The sequence below is a fragment of the Pteronotus mesoamericanus genome, unplaced genomic scaffold, assembly GCF_021234165.1.
Source record: "Pteronotus mesoamericanus isolate MK-2021 breed Mesoamerican mustached bat unplaced genomic scaffold, CSHL_Meso_final scaffold_36, whole genome shotgun sequence".
Lineage (NCBI taxonomy): Eukaryota > Metazoa > Chordata > Mammalia > Chiroptera > Mormoopidae > Pteronotus > Pteronotus mesoamericanus.
Window position 1 is genome coordinate 21861806 of NW_026555313.1, and position 18443 is coordinate 21880248.

An 18443-nucleotide genomic window follows, 5' to 3' on the forward strand; every position below is an offset into this window, starting at 1 on the left:
AGCCAATCAACGGCGGGTCACCGGGCCGGGCCGGGCCGGGCCGACCGTGAGCAACCGGCGCTAAGACGCTGCTCCTTTAGGGATCCTTCGCCGGGAGAGGAGCGTGCGGGTGTGGTGGGCTTTCCTCGCGGGCCACACCGTCTCGAGGTCTCGGCCATCTTCAAGAGGGGATTCCCCAGAACCACCGTCTTCTTCATGGTGTTCTCTGGAAAGGGCTTCTCGGCTGCGACCTTTAAAAACACCTCCTTTCTTTTCTCTCTCTGACTGCCATGGTCCCGACTCTCCCTGTAACCTTTCTAGAAAGGCTTCTCCCTCCACTGGGTCTCCTTCCTTCTCGCGATCCCATCTCCTTTCTTCCCAGCGTCCCTGGAGAGTCCACTTCTATCTTAAGGGGTTTCCGTACGCCCTCGTCCCCTCGACGGTGCCAGCTCTGGCCGCCAGAGGGCGCCGTCGGAGGCGGCCGGTGCCACCGCGGCCTCTCCTATCCGGGCTGAGCCTCGCCTCCTCCGCTCGTGCCGCCGGAAGTGGGAGGTGTAGCGCGCGGACCAGCGCTCGACCCCTCCCCCCGAGGCCCGGCCGCCCCCTCCCCCCGCTCCGCCCGCTCAGGTGCGTCCCGACCCTCCCCCCTTCCCTCCCGGGGGCTAGGAACCCGAGGGGTGTGCGGGGCGGGCGCGCGGGCTGGGGGCTGCGACGCCGGGGGTCGGGAGTTGAGGTGGGGGGCGTGGAGGGTGCCTTGAGGATGCGGGCGGAGGTCCTGGCCTAGAAGTGGAACGGGGGCCGGCCACGGGATACTGGGCTGAGGGGAGTGTGAGGAGGGGCTCTGGCCGGAGGCAGCGGCCGGCAAAGCTAGTTGGAGGGCGACCGTGGCCACCCGGCGCTTCTTTCACCCATTGTCCCCTTCGCGTCCGTCCCCCGTTCTCCCCCGAGGACCCAGTGCTCACGCCATCGCTGGTGTCGCTGGTCTCGCTGGTGGTCGCCCCCGGGTTGCGGTGCAGAGGAGATTCCCTTGGTACCTTCGACATTCCATCCCACGCTGCAGCCCGATGTACCGGCCCCCTACTCTTTGGGCTCTCTAGCACGGAGTTGCATATGTGACCGGTGCCCTGTGGTTTCGTTTTACCCGGCACCAAGGATCTCCGGCCTCTGGGCTGTTTCGGGGCAGGATGTTTGTACCCGAGGTAGCAGTAACGGCGATTTGAGGGCCCATTTTTCCTAGGACCTTTGTATAATGGGGGAAACTGAGGCACAGAGAATCCCTGGCTTGTAATTGAAGTGTTGACACAGCTGTCTTCATACTTGCCCTAAGGGCTTTTGAAGGGTCAGGGGTGTACCTGTGATTATATTAAAATTAAGAAGAAAAAATTTATACTAACCCTATGCTACACCTCCCTCCCCCCATGTGTATTTTTTCCCAGAGACTGCGGTGAGTTTGTCCTACAACGTAAAAGATAAGATGACTGTTTGGTCTGAGAAAGTCGTCTATCCCGGTTCCCTTACTTGGGATTGTCCTGTTTTCAGCTCATTTTCATGCTAGCGTAACCTAGATTCTCATACTCTTTTGCACCCTTGTAGTAACTGTGAAGAGTCTGTACTTTACTCAGTCAGTGGTTATCAAACTTTCCCATCGCTGGGGAAGTACTGGCAGAGTAAAAGATAATTTGGGTTGCTCAATGTAATACTGCTTTTCTTTCACACAGGGGACACCTCCCTAAAACTAAAACTTCTCAAGTTAATGGAGAATGCTTTTAATGTAACAGCAATAAAATGATTTAAAAACGTATGATATTTTGATATTAGGCCAAAAAATGCATCTTTTGTAAGTGATATTAGGTAAGGTAGATATGTGAACCATTTGAAAATGTGTCACAAACTCTGGTCTAATGTTTTAAATGACTGCATTTATGCCAAAAGCAAAGAAGGCTGGGCACAGACTCCTGGATGTTTAGATAAATATGGTGATTCCTGAGGATTGATGTCCACTGGGACCAGTTGCATGCACTGGCTCTGTTAATACCCTAGCATAGAATAAATGTTCCTAAATATTTACCCCTGGAGCCCAACTTTGTTTCTTTCCTGGAACAACTAACTGTTATGTGGGCATTCTGAGAGGGAAAGATACATTTGTTTTAAAAACTTGAAACTTGTGGCCTGTAATTTGTTTCTGAATATGCAGAGCATGATGGCTGCGTCTGAGGTGGCTGGTGTGGTGGACAATCCTCCAGAATCCTCTTCCAGTGTATGTGCTTCCAAATCAGATGAAGGTCTCCTAGGTGCTCTAAGGTAATGTGTGGATTCTTGATTGGGAAGAAGTTTTTTGGGTAAAGGGCATTTGAGCTGGGCCTCTTATGGAAGTATAGCTGGTCTTTTCCCTTTTTGGCTTTAGTAGCAGTGCACTGCACTAGATTACGCTTCTTGAAGGTAGGGACTGTCTGATATATGTTTCTGTATGTAACACAGCGTTTGACATTCAGCAGACATGATAAATGTTTGTTGAATAAATAAATTAGAACACGAGGGGTCAGACTCATCTAAAAATGCAAATATTTCCTCTATTCTACATGGATTATATATTTAACTACATGTTTATATATTACACATATGTGTATACACATATACATCTTCTATATAACATATACATAGGTACATGTATATATATACATATGTTTCTATTTGTATAGCTGTATCTATCTATAGATAGATAGCTTTGGTAATATGGTTTACTTCTTCATGTATATCTTTTGTCTTTCTCCTGAGCTCTTGAGGGCAGGAATTATGATTATCCAACTTTGTATCTTACAATGCTTGACACATTGTATGTACAGTGTTGTACTGAATCAACTATATATTCTACCTCAGCTCTTTTCTAGAGTATTTAGGAGCTAATGCAATAGATAATACTGTACTAACAGCTTTATATGTATTAACACATTTAATCCTCCCTACAATCCCAGGAGGTAGGTGCTAATATTATTATTCCCATTTACAGGTGAGGAAACTGAGACACAGAGAGGTTAGTAACTTGCCCAAGGTTACCAAGCTCTGTTGGAGTCAGGGTTTGAACCCAGGCTTGTCTGACAACAGAGTACTTAATAAATATTTGTTTAAATGAAGAGAAGTTTGTTAGTGAATGGGTAATGGGGAAAAATCTTAAGTAAGTCTAATCATAAACTTGGATCTTCAATTTATAAATAAAATCAGCTACATACTACTACCAACTAAGGTTTATTGAATGTTTACTATGTGCCAGGCACTATACTAAGTTCTTAAGATGCATTATCTCACGTAATCCTCACAGTAATTGTATCAAGTAGGTAATAATATTTCTGTTTTACAAATGAAGTTAAGTAATTTGCCCAGAGTTAAACAACTAGTAAATACTAGAGTCAGGATTCACATCTAGGTACTATATATGTCCAAATTTGTAATTAAGTGCCCCTCCCCCAACTCCTCAATTAATTCCCAGCAAGGAATCAGCTTGGAGTATTTATAAAGATTTTCATTTTACAAGATGTTCTCTCAGTTGTTTTATTTTGAGCAGCAAGTGCTACTGAGGAAAGAAAGGCATAGTGACCTGAAGCCTCAGTCATTGCTAGTTTGGGGTTTCTTAGGTAAAGAAATTTAACACAGATTTAGTCATTATTCCTTTGTGAAAAACTTAACAGTTGTGAATGTTGAATGTCATTGTAAATAGGTTTAAAAATCTCCTAAAAACCAATATTTTAAGTCACTGTGATAAACGATAAAACAACTATTGCAGTGTTGTACACATATGTACTTGTCTGGGATAAAATTTCTAGTTAAAGCTTCAATTTTTGATTCAAAATTGTTTGTACTCCAGACAGCTTGAAGTGAAGATGCTCTGGGAAAATGTTGAAGAACCTAAAAAGTGGGTCTCATCAGACATCTGTATGAGTTAGAGTGAAAATTATTTTTGTGAAACATGAGAGTGGAATAAAAATGACATTTCTAAATTAGTATTTTATTTATTAAAATATGCATAACTAACTTAATACATGTAACAAAATGAAATATTCTAACATTAAGCTATTTCATTTGTATTCCTAAAAATTATTCAACTTGGCCCTCAAAAAGTTTTTGAATCTTCGGAGTCACTTATGTGTAGTCATTTACTGTAGACTGTCTCCAGAATCCAGGTTCTTAACCACCAGCTTGTACTCCCTGTATGTGGGATAAAATCACTAGATAGAAACTAAGTTGCTTTTCATTTTGATCATTTGGGGGGCTTATATAGTCTAGTCTTACTCTTTTAAAGATTACATGAAAAGTATTATGTATTTAATCATCTTTAAGATTGGGTGAAGAGAGAAACTTTTTATCTTATGTTTTGGTAGCCCCAAAGACCCTGCACAGAAGCACAAGAACTCGCCTCTGTCAAGTGTAAGTAGCCAAACGATAACCAAGGAGAGTAACAGAAATGTCCATTTGGAACAGCCAGAGCAGAATCCTGGTTCGTCAGCAGGTGATACTTCAGCGGCGCACCAGGCGGTTTTAGGAGAAAACTTGGTAGCCACAGCCCTTTGTCTTTCTGGCAGTGGGTCTCAGTCTGATTTGAAGGACATGGCGGACACCTCAGGAGAGGAGGGGGACACATGCCTCCGGGAGAGCCTCCACCCTGTCACTCGGTCTCTTAAGGCAGGGTGCCATTCAAAGCAACTTGCCTCCGGGAATTGTTCTGAAGAGAAATCCCCACAAGCCTCCATCCTAAAGGAAGGTAGCAGGGACACAGGCTTGGATTTCCGACCTGTAGTACCTCCAGCAAATGGGGTTGAAGGAGTCAGAGTGGATCAGGATGATGATCAGGATAGCCCTTCCCTGAAGCTTTCTCAGAACATTGCTGTACAGGTCAAGTATCAAGTTTCTACTATTAAAATGGAATTTGGGCTTTTTTTTTTTTTTTAGGGTAAGAGACATTTCTTCATGGTTGGTGGAGAACTACTCTTTATTGTTTGTTTTTTGTTTTTTGTTTTTTTTCCTGGCAACTTTCATACCATATCCACTTGGTGCTATATGATGACTTCATTCTGGTGTTCAGTAAATAATAAAGCCAGGAGCCATTGTCTAATTGTGGTGACTAGGAACTTTATGATCTACACATAATCTCTTTCACTGAGTAAATGATGAGTGTAGGTCATTCGCATTCATATTTCCCATCTTTGTCCTTGCAGGAGGAATCTTGTTAATTCTCTGATCTACATCTTAAGAAGTACAATGTATCCTGCCTTGTAATGGCTGGTGTGCTTTGTTGTAGGAGGAAAGATGGGTACCATAGGTTGTAGGGGGCAAAATTCTAATCTCAGACTTGAGGCTGTCTCTCCATCAGTTGTTGGGTTTTTGTTCAGGTTATTTTGTGGGATAAGTGCTCACTGCAGTGTGGGTGTCAGTGTCCATTTGCCAGAACTACAGCGTTCTCTTGCTGTGAAGCCAGTAAGTTAACTACTTAGTTACTTGTGGCATATTTCTAGGTGAAAGTACTAGAGTAATTCTTCCTTTTAAAATGTAACTGAATGGTTCTGAATATATTGTTTCTTTCCTTATAGACTGACTTTAAGACCGCTGATTCAGAGGTAAACACAGATCAAGATATTGAAAAGAATCTGGTAAGTATGTAAACTGTCATTGTTGATATATTAAACCATTAATGCAGAAAATCTAGAGTCATATGATGTCAGTTGAAAAAAGATGTAGGAACCTCCTTTATACAATTCCTGATGGATAGTCAGCTAACTTCTACATGATCACTTCCAGGGATGGGAAGCTTACTGCTCACAAAGCAGCCTGTTGCATTTTTAAAATAGCTTTTATCGTTAGATCTCATTCGGAGGTGAGGACAGAACCGCTAAGCCTTGTTATAATTCTCTCTTGAGCTATGTAGAGTAAATCTAAATCCTCTTTTACTTGTTAGCACTACATATTTTTTTGGAGGGGTAGGGGCACTGACTGAATTCAACAAATATTTATTGAGTTCATGTTATGTGCTAGATATTGTTCCACATACTTGGGACACATCAGAGAACAAAACAAAGGTCCCTGCCTTCACGGAGCTTACAGTCTAGTGTTTATGATCACTTTGCCTGCATGCTGTCTGTGACTCTGGGCAAGTCACAGCACCTCTCTGTGCTTCTGTCCACAGCTCCTCGATGCAGGAAGAAGTAGGCCCAGCCCTGATGTAGGTGACATGCTCGGTGCACTATAGATGCCAGACAAGACACCACACCCCCATTCTACCACCTGTATAGTAGATCGGGCTGGAAGTTGACTTTTAATAATAAAGTACAAGTGAGGAGGACAGAGGGAGTGGAGCTGGGTGGTCTGGTGTGCTGCAGCACCAGGGCATGGGCTGGCTACACCAGCTGCTGCTGCTGCTGCTGCTGTTTGTTGGCTGCCTTGTGGCAAGGTGCTGGGCCTTGTCTTTACTGCCAATGCCATCTCCTCTACCTTCTCCTTGGCTGTGTCAAACAAGGGTTTTGGAAGGGACCTCACCTTGCACCTCAGCCAAGATATATTCAGAACCTTTCATTGTCTTGGTCACATTGCTTTTGAACTGGGTGAGACCAAATTCCTGGACAGGTCTGAAGACACCAAATAAGCTAGAGGAGACTGAGCCTTCCCAGCGGATTTCAGTCCAGCTTCGGTTCTCAGTTCACACAGTAAACATGTCATTCTTCCACTGCCATCAGTTGGGCATGGTTGATGTTCCAGGTGAAGATGGTTATGGTCTGATTCTGTGGTCCACAATAGAATCCTCTAGGATGTACACTGAGTGAGTAGCATTGACAGGAAACAGTCACTTGGCCTAGTGGGACCTCCTGTGGGTCTTGGCAGGACTCTCTGGGACAGGAGCTTTTGGTCAAGGATTATCTCCTGGTACACTAAGTCTTCTGTCAATACGTATTTGCTATAGACATTCGGGTACCACTGCCAGAAGGCAGTGAACACTTGATCCCAGGAACTCTGGAGCACGCTGTGTCCCAGAAAATACTTCAACATCATCCCCAGTCGCGGCAAACTCAGCATCTGCTCAGCATTAGGGCTGTAGGGGCTGGGGCGGGAGGGGGAGGGGCTTGTGTGCAGGTGGTGGCATGCAAAGGCCAGGTTGGGTTTGGCACACACCCACAAGCTTTGCAGCTCAGTCACCACTGTTCAGTGCCCCACCGCCGGCCACTGCCATAAGAAATTGTCCAGTAGCCCTACATAGTTTTAAAGGGTTTGTGGGGTTTTTTTTTGCCTATTCCTCTTAACTCTCAGGTCTGAACCTTTCTCTGTGAAACATTCCCAGGTGTTTTTAACAGTCCTTTTTTTAATTTATATGGTATGTTTCAGTCCTTTCATCATCCTGGTTACCTTTTCTTGAGCACTTACCCAGATATGTACCATCTTATCAGTGTTTCTTTTGAAATGTGATCCTGAGAACTAAATATAATAATCCAGACAGAGAATAATTAATTCATAATACAATGGGACTCTCATTCTCTATCTCTCTTTTAGTTTATTTTGGCAGTCTCAGTCACCTTCAGTCAAACTCCATCAAGTCTTTCTCTCATGTATTATTTAGTTGTGTCTTTCCATTTTATTCCTAGGCAATTAGTTTTAAAAACTTAGAGAGAGAGCCCTGGCCAATGTGGCTCAGTTGATTGGGTGTTGTCTCGCAAAGCAAAAGGTCGCCAGTTCGATTCCTGGTCAGGACCCCTACCTGGGTTGTGGCCTGGTCCCCAGTTGGGGTGTGTGCAAGAGGCAGTTGACTGATGGTTCTCTCAAACATTGATGTTTCTTTCCCTCTCTCCCTCTTGACCCCTTTTTCTAACAATAAACAAAATCTTTTTAAAAAATGGGTGAAGATATAAAAAAACATTAAAAAAACTTAGAAAATTTCACATTTATCTTTATTACATTGGTCCCGTTTATCTATCACTGACATTTTCTGGCAAAAACTTCTACCCCTTCAGTGAATACCTATCTAAAGGTATATTTTTCAAGAGGATGAATAGTGCTGGAAAAGGCATCTGAGGATCAGAAAGAAGTCTTCAGGGTAAGATGTGTTACTTGAATGGAAAAAAGGAAAAGTGCTTGTAGTAACCAGATAAAGTAAATACGTGGAGCATGTTGAAGAAATTTAGAGGCAGATGGAAAGAAATAAGTTATTGGAGTACATTAATCATAGACCAGTAAAAACTTTACAGTAGAGAGTAGCTACTCAGGAGTTTTTAATAACAGGCAGAAAAAAAGATCCTAGAGATGAGAGACCTCATGGAGATATGCTGCATAGAAGAGAACCTCCAGGGAAAGGAGGAGAAAGTCATCTTTTCTTGAGCACTTATACTAATCAGTTTATTTACATTAAGTATTTATTTTTGTGCCATAGGGTTTGGATGACTGTATAACAATTGAAGGGGCCAACTAAAGTTATAAATACACTTCAGTATCAGTCTGAAATGGGTGGAAACTGGCAAGCAATTGGGCCAAAAGAGGCCCAGGGTTGTGTTGTGTTTGGCTGTATTTTTTTGGGTGGTGGCACAACCCACAATCTTTTAAAAAGGCAGTGGAACGAGGCAGGTGTTAAGCTTGGCAGTAGTGCAAGAAACTTGGCTCCTGTTTTATTTGCTTTCCTTTTCATGCATTTATGAGAATTGTGTATTCCCTTATACCTGTGTGTTGTAAATTGACCCTCTGTAAGTTTTAGTGTCTCTTTGAAAGCTAACCGTAGCTTTTCTTGATTTACTGATTTGAGGGAGGCAGAGAGAAATTGTGGTCCTTGCTTCTACTCCTGACTTTATATGAGAGCTTGTTGCTTTGATCAGTCTGAATCCCAAGTTCCCTACACCTCTTAGTGGATCTCTCAGTTTTCAGAGCTAATGATGTAAGAAGTCCTGTTTCTGGATGTATTTTGGTAGGTGACATGTTCTTTGTTTTTGCACATTCTTTTCTTCTTTCTCTTAATGAATGATAAAATGCCTTCTTCCTCTTATTCTCTAGAGCCAGGATTGGCAAACTTTTTTTTTTTTTTTAAGGGTCAAAGAATAAATATCTTAGGCTTTATGGGTTATATGGCCTCTGTTGTAACCATTCCACTTTTCTGTTGTAGGGTGAAAGCAGCCTGTAAGCCATTGACGGGGGCTGTATTCCTATAAAACTTCTATTTACAAAAACAGGCAATGGCTAGATTTGGCCCATAGGCCATAGGTTGCCATCCTCTGCCGTAGAGCAGTTTTGTACAATAGAACTCCCTCTAATGATAGAAATCTTCCCTCTCTGTGCTGTCCAGTATGGTAGCCACTAGTCACATGTAGCTTTTGAGAACTTGGACCATGGCTAGGTGACTGAAATTAATTGGATAAACTAATTAATTTTCTTCGTTTAATTGGTTTAAATTAACATTGCCACATATGGCTAGTAAGCTACAGTATTGGACACTGTAACTATAGAGCTCTGCACAGTGCCTTGAGCAGGCACCTGGTAAATGTTTCTTGCAATTAAGTTGGAGAACTACACTTTTCTTCTATTGTTACCAATAGGATAAAATGATGACAGAGAGAACCCTGTTGAAGGAACGGTACCAGGAGGTCCTGGACAAGCAGAGGCAAGTAGAGAATCAGCTCCAAGTACAATTAAAGCAACTTCAGCAGAGGAGAGAAGAGGAAATGAAGAATCACCAGGTATTCTGTTTATGGTCTAATTGTCAATAATTAAAGCTGTAGTTCCTAATCAAACTTTAATTTTGTTTCCAAATAAATAGAAATAGAAAAGCAGTATTTAACTTTTTAATGGTTATTGTGGGCTTTTAAGGATAAAAATAACCTTTGAGGTCATCTCGTTCAAACTCTGACTTGTCTTTTAGTTAGAGAGAAAAGGATTATTCATTATAGCTTGTTGACATAATTGATAGTCTACCTAGAAAAATCATTTGATTAGATTCTTTTATCATATTATGTTAAAAAGTACTATTCTAGGTAGATTAAACATCTACATATAAAAACTGGAAAAATCTTTCAAATTAGAAGAGAATTTAGGAGAATATCTATAAAACCTCATGTTGTAAGGGATGATTTTAAGCCAGGCAGAAAACCCAGAAGCCATAAAACAATTAATAAATTTAATTACATATAATTCAAAGTTTTTGATACAGCAAATGATACAAAAAACAGTAAAAAAGGTCAATGTTAGGCTGAGAGAAAATATCTGTAGTACATCTGAGGAAGGGTTTAATATCAGTGACACTCTGAGACTCCTGTAAATTTGTGATAAAAGTCAAATAACTAGAGAAAAGCCAGGAAAAGTTATTGTATTAGCTCCCTATTGCTGCTGTTAAAAATTACCATGTATTTAGTGGCTTAAAACAACACAAATTTATCTCACAGTTTTTACAGGTCAGAAGTCCAACATGAGGTCATTGGGTGAAAATCATGGTGTCAATAAGGTCATATTCCTTTCTGAGGGCTTTAGGAGAAGATCTGCTTCTCTGCTTTTCCAGTTTATAGAGGCTGTGTGCCTTCCTTCACTTGAGGCTGCCTTCTCCATCTTCAAAGTCAGAAACATTGCACCTCTGACCATTCTTCCCTAATTACATTTTTCTGGGATCACAACCGGGAAAGATTCTTCATTTTTAAAAACCCATGTTGTGATTAGATAGGGCCACCCAGATAATCGAGGATTACCTTCCCATTTCAAGATTCTTACCTAAGTCACATCTGCAAAGTTTCTTTTCCCATGGAAGGTAACATATTCACAAGTTCCAAGAATTAGAATGTGGACATATTTTGGGCGGAGAACTACTGTAGTCAGTAATTCACAGAAGAGGGAAAGCAAATAGGTAATAAATATATGAAAAGAGGCTCAGCCTCACTGGTATTCATTCATTCACTCAGCAAATATTTTTTTGAGTTCCTATTCCAGGCTCTGAAGATTTGGTGGTAAATGAAACATAGTCTCTGCTTTCATTGACTACTTATTGTAGTTGGAGGAGACAGGCAGTAAAAACAGGAAAGAAGGGAAGTTAGGGAAATGCTCATTATAATTATTAGATACCATTCTTCCTTCTCCCCCAGAGGACTGGCAAAAATGAAATAAGTTGTCAAGTGTGAGGAAAAATGGTTCTTTTCAGACATGGGTAGGAGTATGAATTGTTACAACCTTTTTTGGAAAAGTTACTAGGAATTGTCAGTTAAAATTTAAGATGTACACATACTGTGACCCAGCAATTTCATTGATAAGAATCTATTCTACAGAAATAATAGTTTTTGTATGAAAGTGTAGACATACAGAATGTTTATTACAGTATTGTTTTTAGTTACAAAAAACTGGAATCAACCTGATGGACTCTTAATAGAGAATGGTTAGATAAATTGCATATGTGTGCATTACGTCATATTATACAGCTATTTTTTAGTTAGATCTATATTGACAGTATGTTCACTTCAAGTATAAAGAAAGCAGGATGCAGAATAATAAAATGACCTCATTAAAAAAGAAAAAACCACCAAAATACATAAGTATACATGTGTTTGTGTGAAAATGGTGAAAGATGTGAAAGAATAAAACAATACATTGATTACTTTATGGGTGGATTTGGTGTGAATTAGGGAGTTACTTAACTTTTTGTTACTTCTTATCACATATATACACACATATGTATTTGTTAAATAGGAAGAAAAGAAAAAAATAATAACCTCATACATAATAAAATAGGACTGTAACAAAACAAGACCATATTTATTGAAAGTAACAAACTGCCACCCTGTACAAGAATACCTTTCTCAGCATTCCTGACAGGTTCATTCAGCCTTTATTTGAACACCAATAATGGAGAGCTTATTGCACCACAAGGCAGTAAATTCCATTTTTGAACAGTTAGAAAATCTTTTTTCCTGTTGAATTGAAATCTGCTTTATTTTAACTGTCTTCCTTACATCTAAATACTGGCTTTTGGAGCTACTCATCAACCAGAGTCCTTCAATTCAATTTGTTACTAAAGTCAATGTATTAATTTGTGATAGTTAAAAATAATAACTAATACTACAATAACTAATTTATTTCCTTCTTTATTTGTGTGTGACTGTAATTGTGTGGGATTCAGGAGATATTAAAGGCTATCCAGGATGTAACAATAAAGCGAGAAGAGACAAAGAAGAAGATAGAGAAAGAAAAGAAAGAGTTTTTGCAGAAGGAGCAGGATCTGAAAGCTGAAATTGAGAAACTTTGTGAGAAGGGCAGAAGGTAAATTATGCTATTAAGAATAAAAACCCTCTGTGTATGTGCGTAAGGGGTCAGTCCTCTTTGTATTTCCAGTTTTTTTCTTTCAGTCCAATTTTTATTTCAAAAACAAGTGCACAAATAAAAGTCCTCCAATGATTATGGCTTTTGAAATAATAGCAGCTAATTGTTGGGTCCCAAGTTTGATCAAGATTTTGATATGCATCTTAACATTTATTTTACTTGCTTTAAAACCTGATTTTTTAAAAAGTTTAGGCTATGAGAATACTTTGATTATATTTATGCTATTCAGCACCAAAAGTAAGTTTCAAACAATAACATTGTAAGCTGTTTGGAAAGAATTATTTAGTAGACCTGTATCCTCTTCTGGGTACTGGAGCAAGAGTAAAGTGGACATAGAAGTCAATTATATTTGCAGTTTTTCAAGTTTCTTAATCTGAGCTGTTTGGAAATCAAGATAGCTGTGCATACTGTAATGATTTTATTTAAATTCTACTAAAACACATTTTTATTTATCAAGAAAATCTTGGCTTGCTAATGTGTGAAAGAGCTAAGTGAAAAGTAGCAAGCTCATTTGGCTGAATCATTTTCCAAGTATGAAAGATTATTGTGAAAGGTCAGCATGAAAAAGAATGTTTGGAAGAGGGCCTAAAGACCAATCAGTTGTTCTATTGAGAATCTAGTGAAATTGATTAGAAGATGGATAAGTGGTCCATGATGATTCATATGCCAGCAGTTAAAAAGAGTGTATTAGAAGCAGAACGCTGTACTAGGCTTATTGATCAAGACAGATACCACCACCACCCAACAAGGCCATTGCCTTTACGTTCTATGTGGGACAGATGAATCATGGGAAGGTACATATAAGCAGCTTAGCAGCAGATATCTTAATGAGCAGAAATTGGGAGGTAAGTTTTTTGTAAGCTCCATGAAAGATTTCCTTTTGATGTGTGCTCCATACACTCTACATATCTCTATCTTTGTTACCATCTGTAATTGGATAGCTACAATTGGTGATTGATACTAACAATTTTCTTGTAGTCTTGAAGATCTAATTGGGTTTTTCTTATGTATGCCATGCTTTCTGTCATGCTCTCTGTTAACTTTGGGGTTCATTTTTCCAGAAGTAGGAAAAGAAGTCTTCTTTGCAGATCTTTGTTCTAGCAGTGGTATAAGTTTTTGTTTAACATTTCATTTACTATAGGAACTGTGGACACAAAATTGCGGTCATTGTATTAGTATGCTCAGGCTGCTGTAACAGAGTACTGTAGACTGGGTGGCTTAAACGACAGAATTTTACTTTCTCACATTTCCAGAGGCTTGAAGTCCAACATCAAGTTGCTGGCAGGCTTGGTTTCTAGTAAGACCTCTCTGCTTGGCTTGCAGCCACAGCTTCCTTCATGTTGTGTCCTCACATGGCCTTTCCTCTATGCATGCACACTTCTGGGTGTTTCTCTTCTTCCTATAAGGACACCTATCTTATTGGATTAGAGCCCCAGCCTAATGACACCATTTAATTTTAATTACCTCCTTAAACACCCTGTCTCCAAATGTAGTCACATTGTGAGTTAAAAGCTTTAACATATGAATTAGGGGGGCAGGCACAATTCAGTCCATGATGGACATATTTACTATTCATAGCTCTTTCATTCACTCAGCCAGCCTTTATTGAATATCTGCTATGAGCCAGACAGTATGGATCTGGAGAATAAAAAGTCCTCAAGGAGATTATTCTTTAATAGGGAAAAATAGGTAAATAAATAGGTAATTATAAAATAGCATAATGATACCATGATAGTGGTGGTATGAAAACATTTAGAAGAAGCATGTAACCCAGACTGGGTGGGGGCAGTCAGAGAGGACTTCCCAGATGAAATGACTCCAAAATTGAGTCCTAAAAGATAAGGGGAAACAAGACCACCAAGTGCAATATATCACCGTGGTTTGATCCTGGGTTAAATAAACTATAAAGGACATTTTGGAATAATTAGGAGTATTTGAATATAGACTACATATTAGGTAATACTGTCAAATTCTAAATATTTTTATGTGATTATGGTATTTGTGATTGTGTAGAAGGTTCTTGCTAAAGTTTAATGGGTTAAATTTTGTGATGTCTTGACTTTTAGGTGGTTCCGGGAGAGGTAAAGTAAATGTAGCAAAAAAGTATAACAATAGATGAATCTAGATAGGGGCATATATATTCATTGTACTATTCTTTTTTAAAATTTTTATCGTTATTTTATTATAGTCCCAATTTTTCCCCTCCCTCCCATTTGCCCTCCTCTGCCCAGCACCACCCCCTCGCCCCGCCCTGCTCCCAGTTGATCCCCACACTGTTGTCCCTGTCCATGGGACACTCATACATGTTCTTTGACTAGTTCCTTCCCCTTCTTTCCACCCTTATCCCCCTCCCCCTCCTTCATTGTACTATTGTATTAACTTTTCTGTTGGTTTGAAATTTTCAAAGAAAAAGTTGCAGTGGTGGGAATTAGCCAGGCAAAGAACAGGGAGAAAGACAATGCAGGCACAGCTCCACAGGGAGAATAACAACTGAGATGTGAGGTGGAGAGGAATGAGGCTAGCAGAGCAGTCAGAAACCAGATCACAAGAGACTCACTGCATTAGGGGCTTCGGGTTTTTTGCCTGATAGTGAGAGATACTGAAGGATTTTAAGGAAGGAGGGGTAACAAAGGATGAGACTTACATTTTAGATTGATGTCTTTGGCAGTCGGAAAATAGATTTGGGGTAGTATAGAGGACCCTTTATGAGACTGATCTGTCAAGACCTAGGTTAGAATAATGGTGGCCAAAACTAGAATGGTCAGTGGGGTGGCAAGATGTGAACATGTTTGTAAGATACTGGGAGCAGAACCAGTAGGTGGACAGGGAAAAGTTAAAGTAGTTCCCATATTCCTGGCTTGGAAAATGGGGTTCTTTTATAAGATGTCTTATCCGTTTTCCTCATCTTACAAGTTTCAACTTAAATTCTTCCTCTGTTGTGAAATCTTCCTTACATTTTTCCCTGAATTAATTTCTTTTTTCCTCAGAACATGTATATAGCTCTCTGCTCCTTTAACACTTATTTTTATATTATACCCTAAATTTTTTCCATCTGTGTATGTCTTGACTGGCCATTTATATTGTAAAGGCTAGGCACTCTCCATATAGAGGGTCTGGTACAAATAATGCCCCTTTTTTTATTACAAAATCTTTTATTAGAAAATTATAAGCATGTAATTCTGTAACATAATATCACACTCAGGCATACCATATGGGATTTTAGGTGAAATGTTCAAATTTAAACAATAAATTATTACACCCGTATTATTTTTTAAGTATATTTTATTGATTATACCATTATAGTTGTCCCTATTTTTTCTCCCCTTTGTTGCCCTGTGCTCTGCAGCCTCCCTCCCACCAGCATCTCCCCCCTTAGTTCATGCCTATGGGTCACACATATAAGTTCTTTGGCTTCTCCATGCTAATCTTAACTTCCTCCTGTCTATTTTGTAGCTACCAGTTATGCTTATTTCCTGTAACCTTTCCCACCTTTTCCCACCTCTCCTTCCCCACTGATAACCCTCCATGTGATCCCCATTTCTGTGATTCTGTTTCTGTTCTAGTAGTTTGCTTAGTTTGTTTTTATTTTTCTTTCTTAGGTTCAGTCATTGATAGTTGTGAGTTTGTTGCCATTTTACTGTTCACGGTTTTGATCATCTTTTTCTTAGTTAAGTCCCTTTAACATTCATATAATAAGGGCTTGGTAATGATGAACTCCTTTAACTTGATATTATCTGGGAAGCACTTTATCTGCCCTTCCATTCTAAAGGATAGCTTTGCTGGATAGAGTAATCTTGGATGTAGGTCCTTGACTTTCATGAATTTGAATACTTCTTTCCAGCCCCTTCCTGCCTGTAAGATTTCTTTTGAGAAATCAACTGCAAATCTTATGGGAACTCCTTTGTAGGTAATTGTCCCCTTTTCTCTTGTTGTTTTTAAGATTCTTTCCTTTAATCTTGGGTAATGTAATTATGATGTGTCTCGGTGTGTTCCTTCTTGGGTCCAATTTCTTTGGGACTCTCATGAGCTTCCTGGACGTCCTGGAAGTCTATTTCCTTTGCCAGGTTGGGGAACTTCTCTTTCATTATTTTTTCAAATAACTTTTCAATTTCTTGCTCTTCCCCTTCTCCTCTGGCACCCCTATGATTCAAATATTGGAACATTTCAAATTGTCTGAGAAGTGCCTAAACCTTTCCTCATTTTTCTGAATTCTGTTTCTTCATTCTGTTCCAGTTGAATGTTTATTTCTTCCTTCTGTTCCAAATCATTGATTTTAGTCCCAGTTTCCTTCCCTTCACTGTTTGTTACCTGTATATTTTCTTTATTTCACTTTGCATAGCCTTCACGTCTTCCTTTATTTTGGGTCTCTACTCAGTCATTTCTGTGAGCATCCTGATTACCAGTGTTTTGAACTCTGCCCCTGATAAGTTGGCTATCTCCGCATCACTTAGTTCTTTTTCTGGAGTTTCGATCTGTTCTTTAATTTGGGCCATATTCTTTGTCTCAGTGCAGCTTTTATGTAGGAAAGGGCAGAGTGTTAGATCTATTTCCCAGGGCGGGGCAACCCATTTGGCTGCGTTTTGGCACTGTACGTGGGGGAGGGGTCAAATAGGGAACAGGGCCGCTTGCTTGGCTCTCGCCCTACTTTCAGTCATTTCCTGTGCTACCCACAATCAAAGTGGGCCTTTCTGGTCCTGATTCCCAGGTGGGTGGTTTTGTGTAAATTCTAGGACCCTGTGGGTCTCTCCAACAAACTCTGCTGTGAGGCTGCGAGTTTCTACCACTGCCGCAACCCCCACAGATTTTTGCAGCCAGTTTTGAAGCTTTAGTTTCCCACACTGGAACCCTGGGTTACGCAGTCTGTCTTGCACCTCTGTTGTTCCTCCTGGCTAATCCGCATGTGAATGTGGGACCACCTGGTCTGCCACCTGCCTCCTCTCCTGCCTAGTCTGTTTCTTTGCCTCTTGCATCCTCTCCATACTCTGGCTGACTTCTCTGCCCCTCCTACCGGTCTGGATGAATGTTTTTTCTTTAAATCCTTGGTTGTTGGGACTTCCAAATGGTTCAATTTTCTGGCAGTCCTGGCTGGTTTTTGTTTTTAAATTTGTTGTTCTTCTTTTGGTTATGCGAGGAAGCAAAGCTTATCTACCTATGCCTCCGTCTTGGCTGGAGGTCTCTACTTTTTTTCTATTATACCTGTATTATTACCCTACCAGCCACACTCAAGCAAGTGTTTCTTCTGCAAGACCCCTGCATATTGAGTTGGCCAAAAAGTTCATGTGATTTTTTCCATAAAATAAAAGACATCTTTCATTTTCACCAATACCTTTATTATTTTGGATATTTTGAATATGTTGGCTATCTCCCACGTGGTATAATTTTGATTGTTACCAATGAATGTCTTGATTTGATTGCTATCAACTTTGGTTGGTCTACCCGACCTTGGAGCATTAACAAGAAATCTCCAGCACAAAACTTAGCAAACCACTTTTGACATGTTTGATCAGTCACAGCACCTTCTCCATATACTGCACAAATCTTACCTTTCTTGAAATAGTAAAGCATAATATGCCAGAAACAACACTTATTTTCTTCCATCTTCAATATTAAAAGCACTACACAAAAATTCACCAATTTTGATTTTTTTTTTTTTTTTTGGTAAATGTACTTTGATGTGTACTCTCACAATACAATCTAACTAAATTGTTTCAAAAGAAGTTGAAGACAACTATGGGCTACTAGAGCCATCTTACAGAAAAAAACCAAATGAACTTTTTGGCTGACCCAATATGTTTATTTTAAAAAAACCTTTATTTTAGTCTTTTGTGTTCTTTTACAGCACATAGTTTAGAGGTATATGTCCGATAATTATTTTACAAGTATTTGTTGAACTATTGGATAGGAAATTAGGAGAATTTCACATTGATACTGTGTAAGCTAACTTCATTAGTAGAATTTTGTTAAGTTCTTTGTACTAGTTGGAGGTAGTCACTATGCATTTGAATGTACTTACATTTTTAAAGAAGACACCCTGAAATAACCAAAAAAAAAAAATCAAATATCCAGGTTAGGTATGTATTTGATTTTTTCCCCTAGACACCTGGCTCCTTTGTCATGGCTGCTGTCTTACTTTTGTGAGGATACTTTCTAGTTCC

General features: G+C 39.9%; 1 protein-coding gene and 1 pseudogene across 4 annotated transcripts in view; one reads left to right on the top strand and one right to left on the bottom strand.

The window, feature by feature from the left end:
- Nucleotides 1–513: 513 nt before the first annotated feature.
- RNF214 (ring finger protein 214) overlaps nucleotides 514–18443 on the top strand; it is a 55392-nt gene continuing 37462 nt past the window's right edge. Inside the window, exons 1-7 of one of the 4 annotated variants that reach the window (XM_054592314.1) lie at nucleotides 514–606; nucleotides 2174–2280; nucleotides 4353–4863; nucleotides 5559–5618; nucleotides 6152–6187; nucleotides 9531–9671; nucleotides 12089–12228. In XM_054592314.1, coding sequence (XP_054448289.1) covers nucleotides 2177–2280; nucleotides 4353–4863; nucleotides 5559–5618; nucleotides 6152–6187; nucleotides 9531–9671; nucleotides 12089–12228 — 992 coding nt within the window. In that variant the 5' untranslated portion in view covers nucleotides 514–606; nucleotides 2174–2176. The remainder of the gene's footprint in view (nucleotides 607–2173; nucleotides 2281–4352; nucleotides 4864–5558; nucleotides 5619–6151; nucleotides 6188–9530; nucleotides 9672–12088; nucleotides 12229–18443) is intronic. The other 3 variants (XM_054592316.1, XM_054592315.1, XM_054592317.1) reach the window with 3 other exon arrangements.
- LOC129085917 (PRELI domain-containing protein 1, mitochondrial-like) lies at nucleotides 6363–7008 on the bottom strand (annotated as a pseudogene).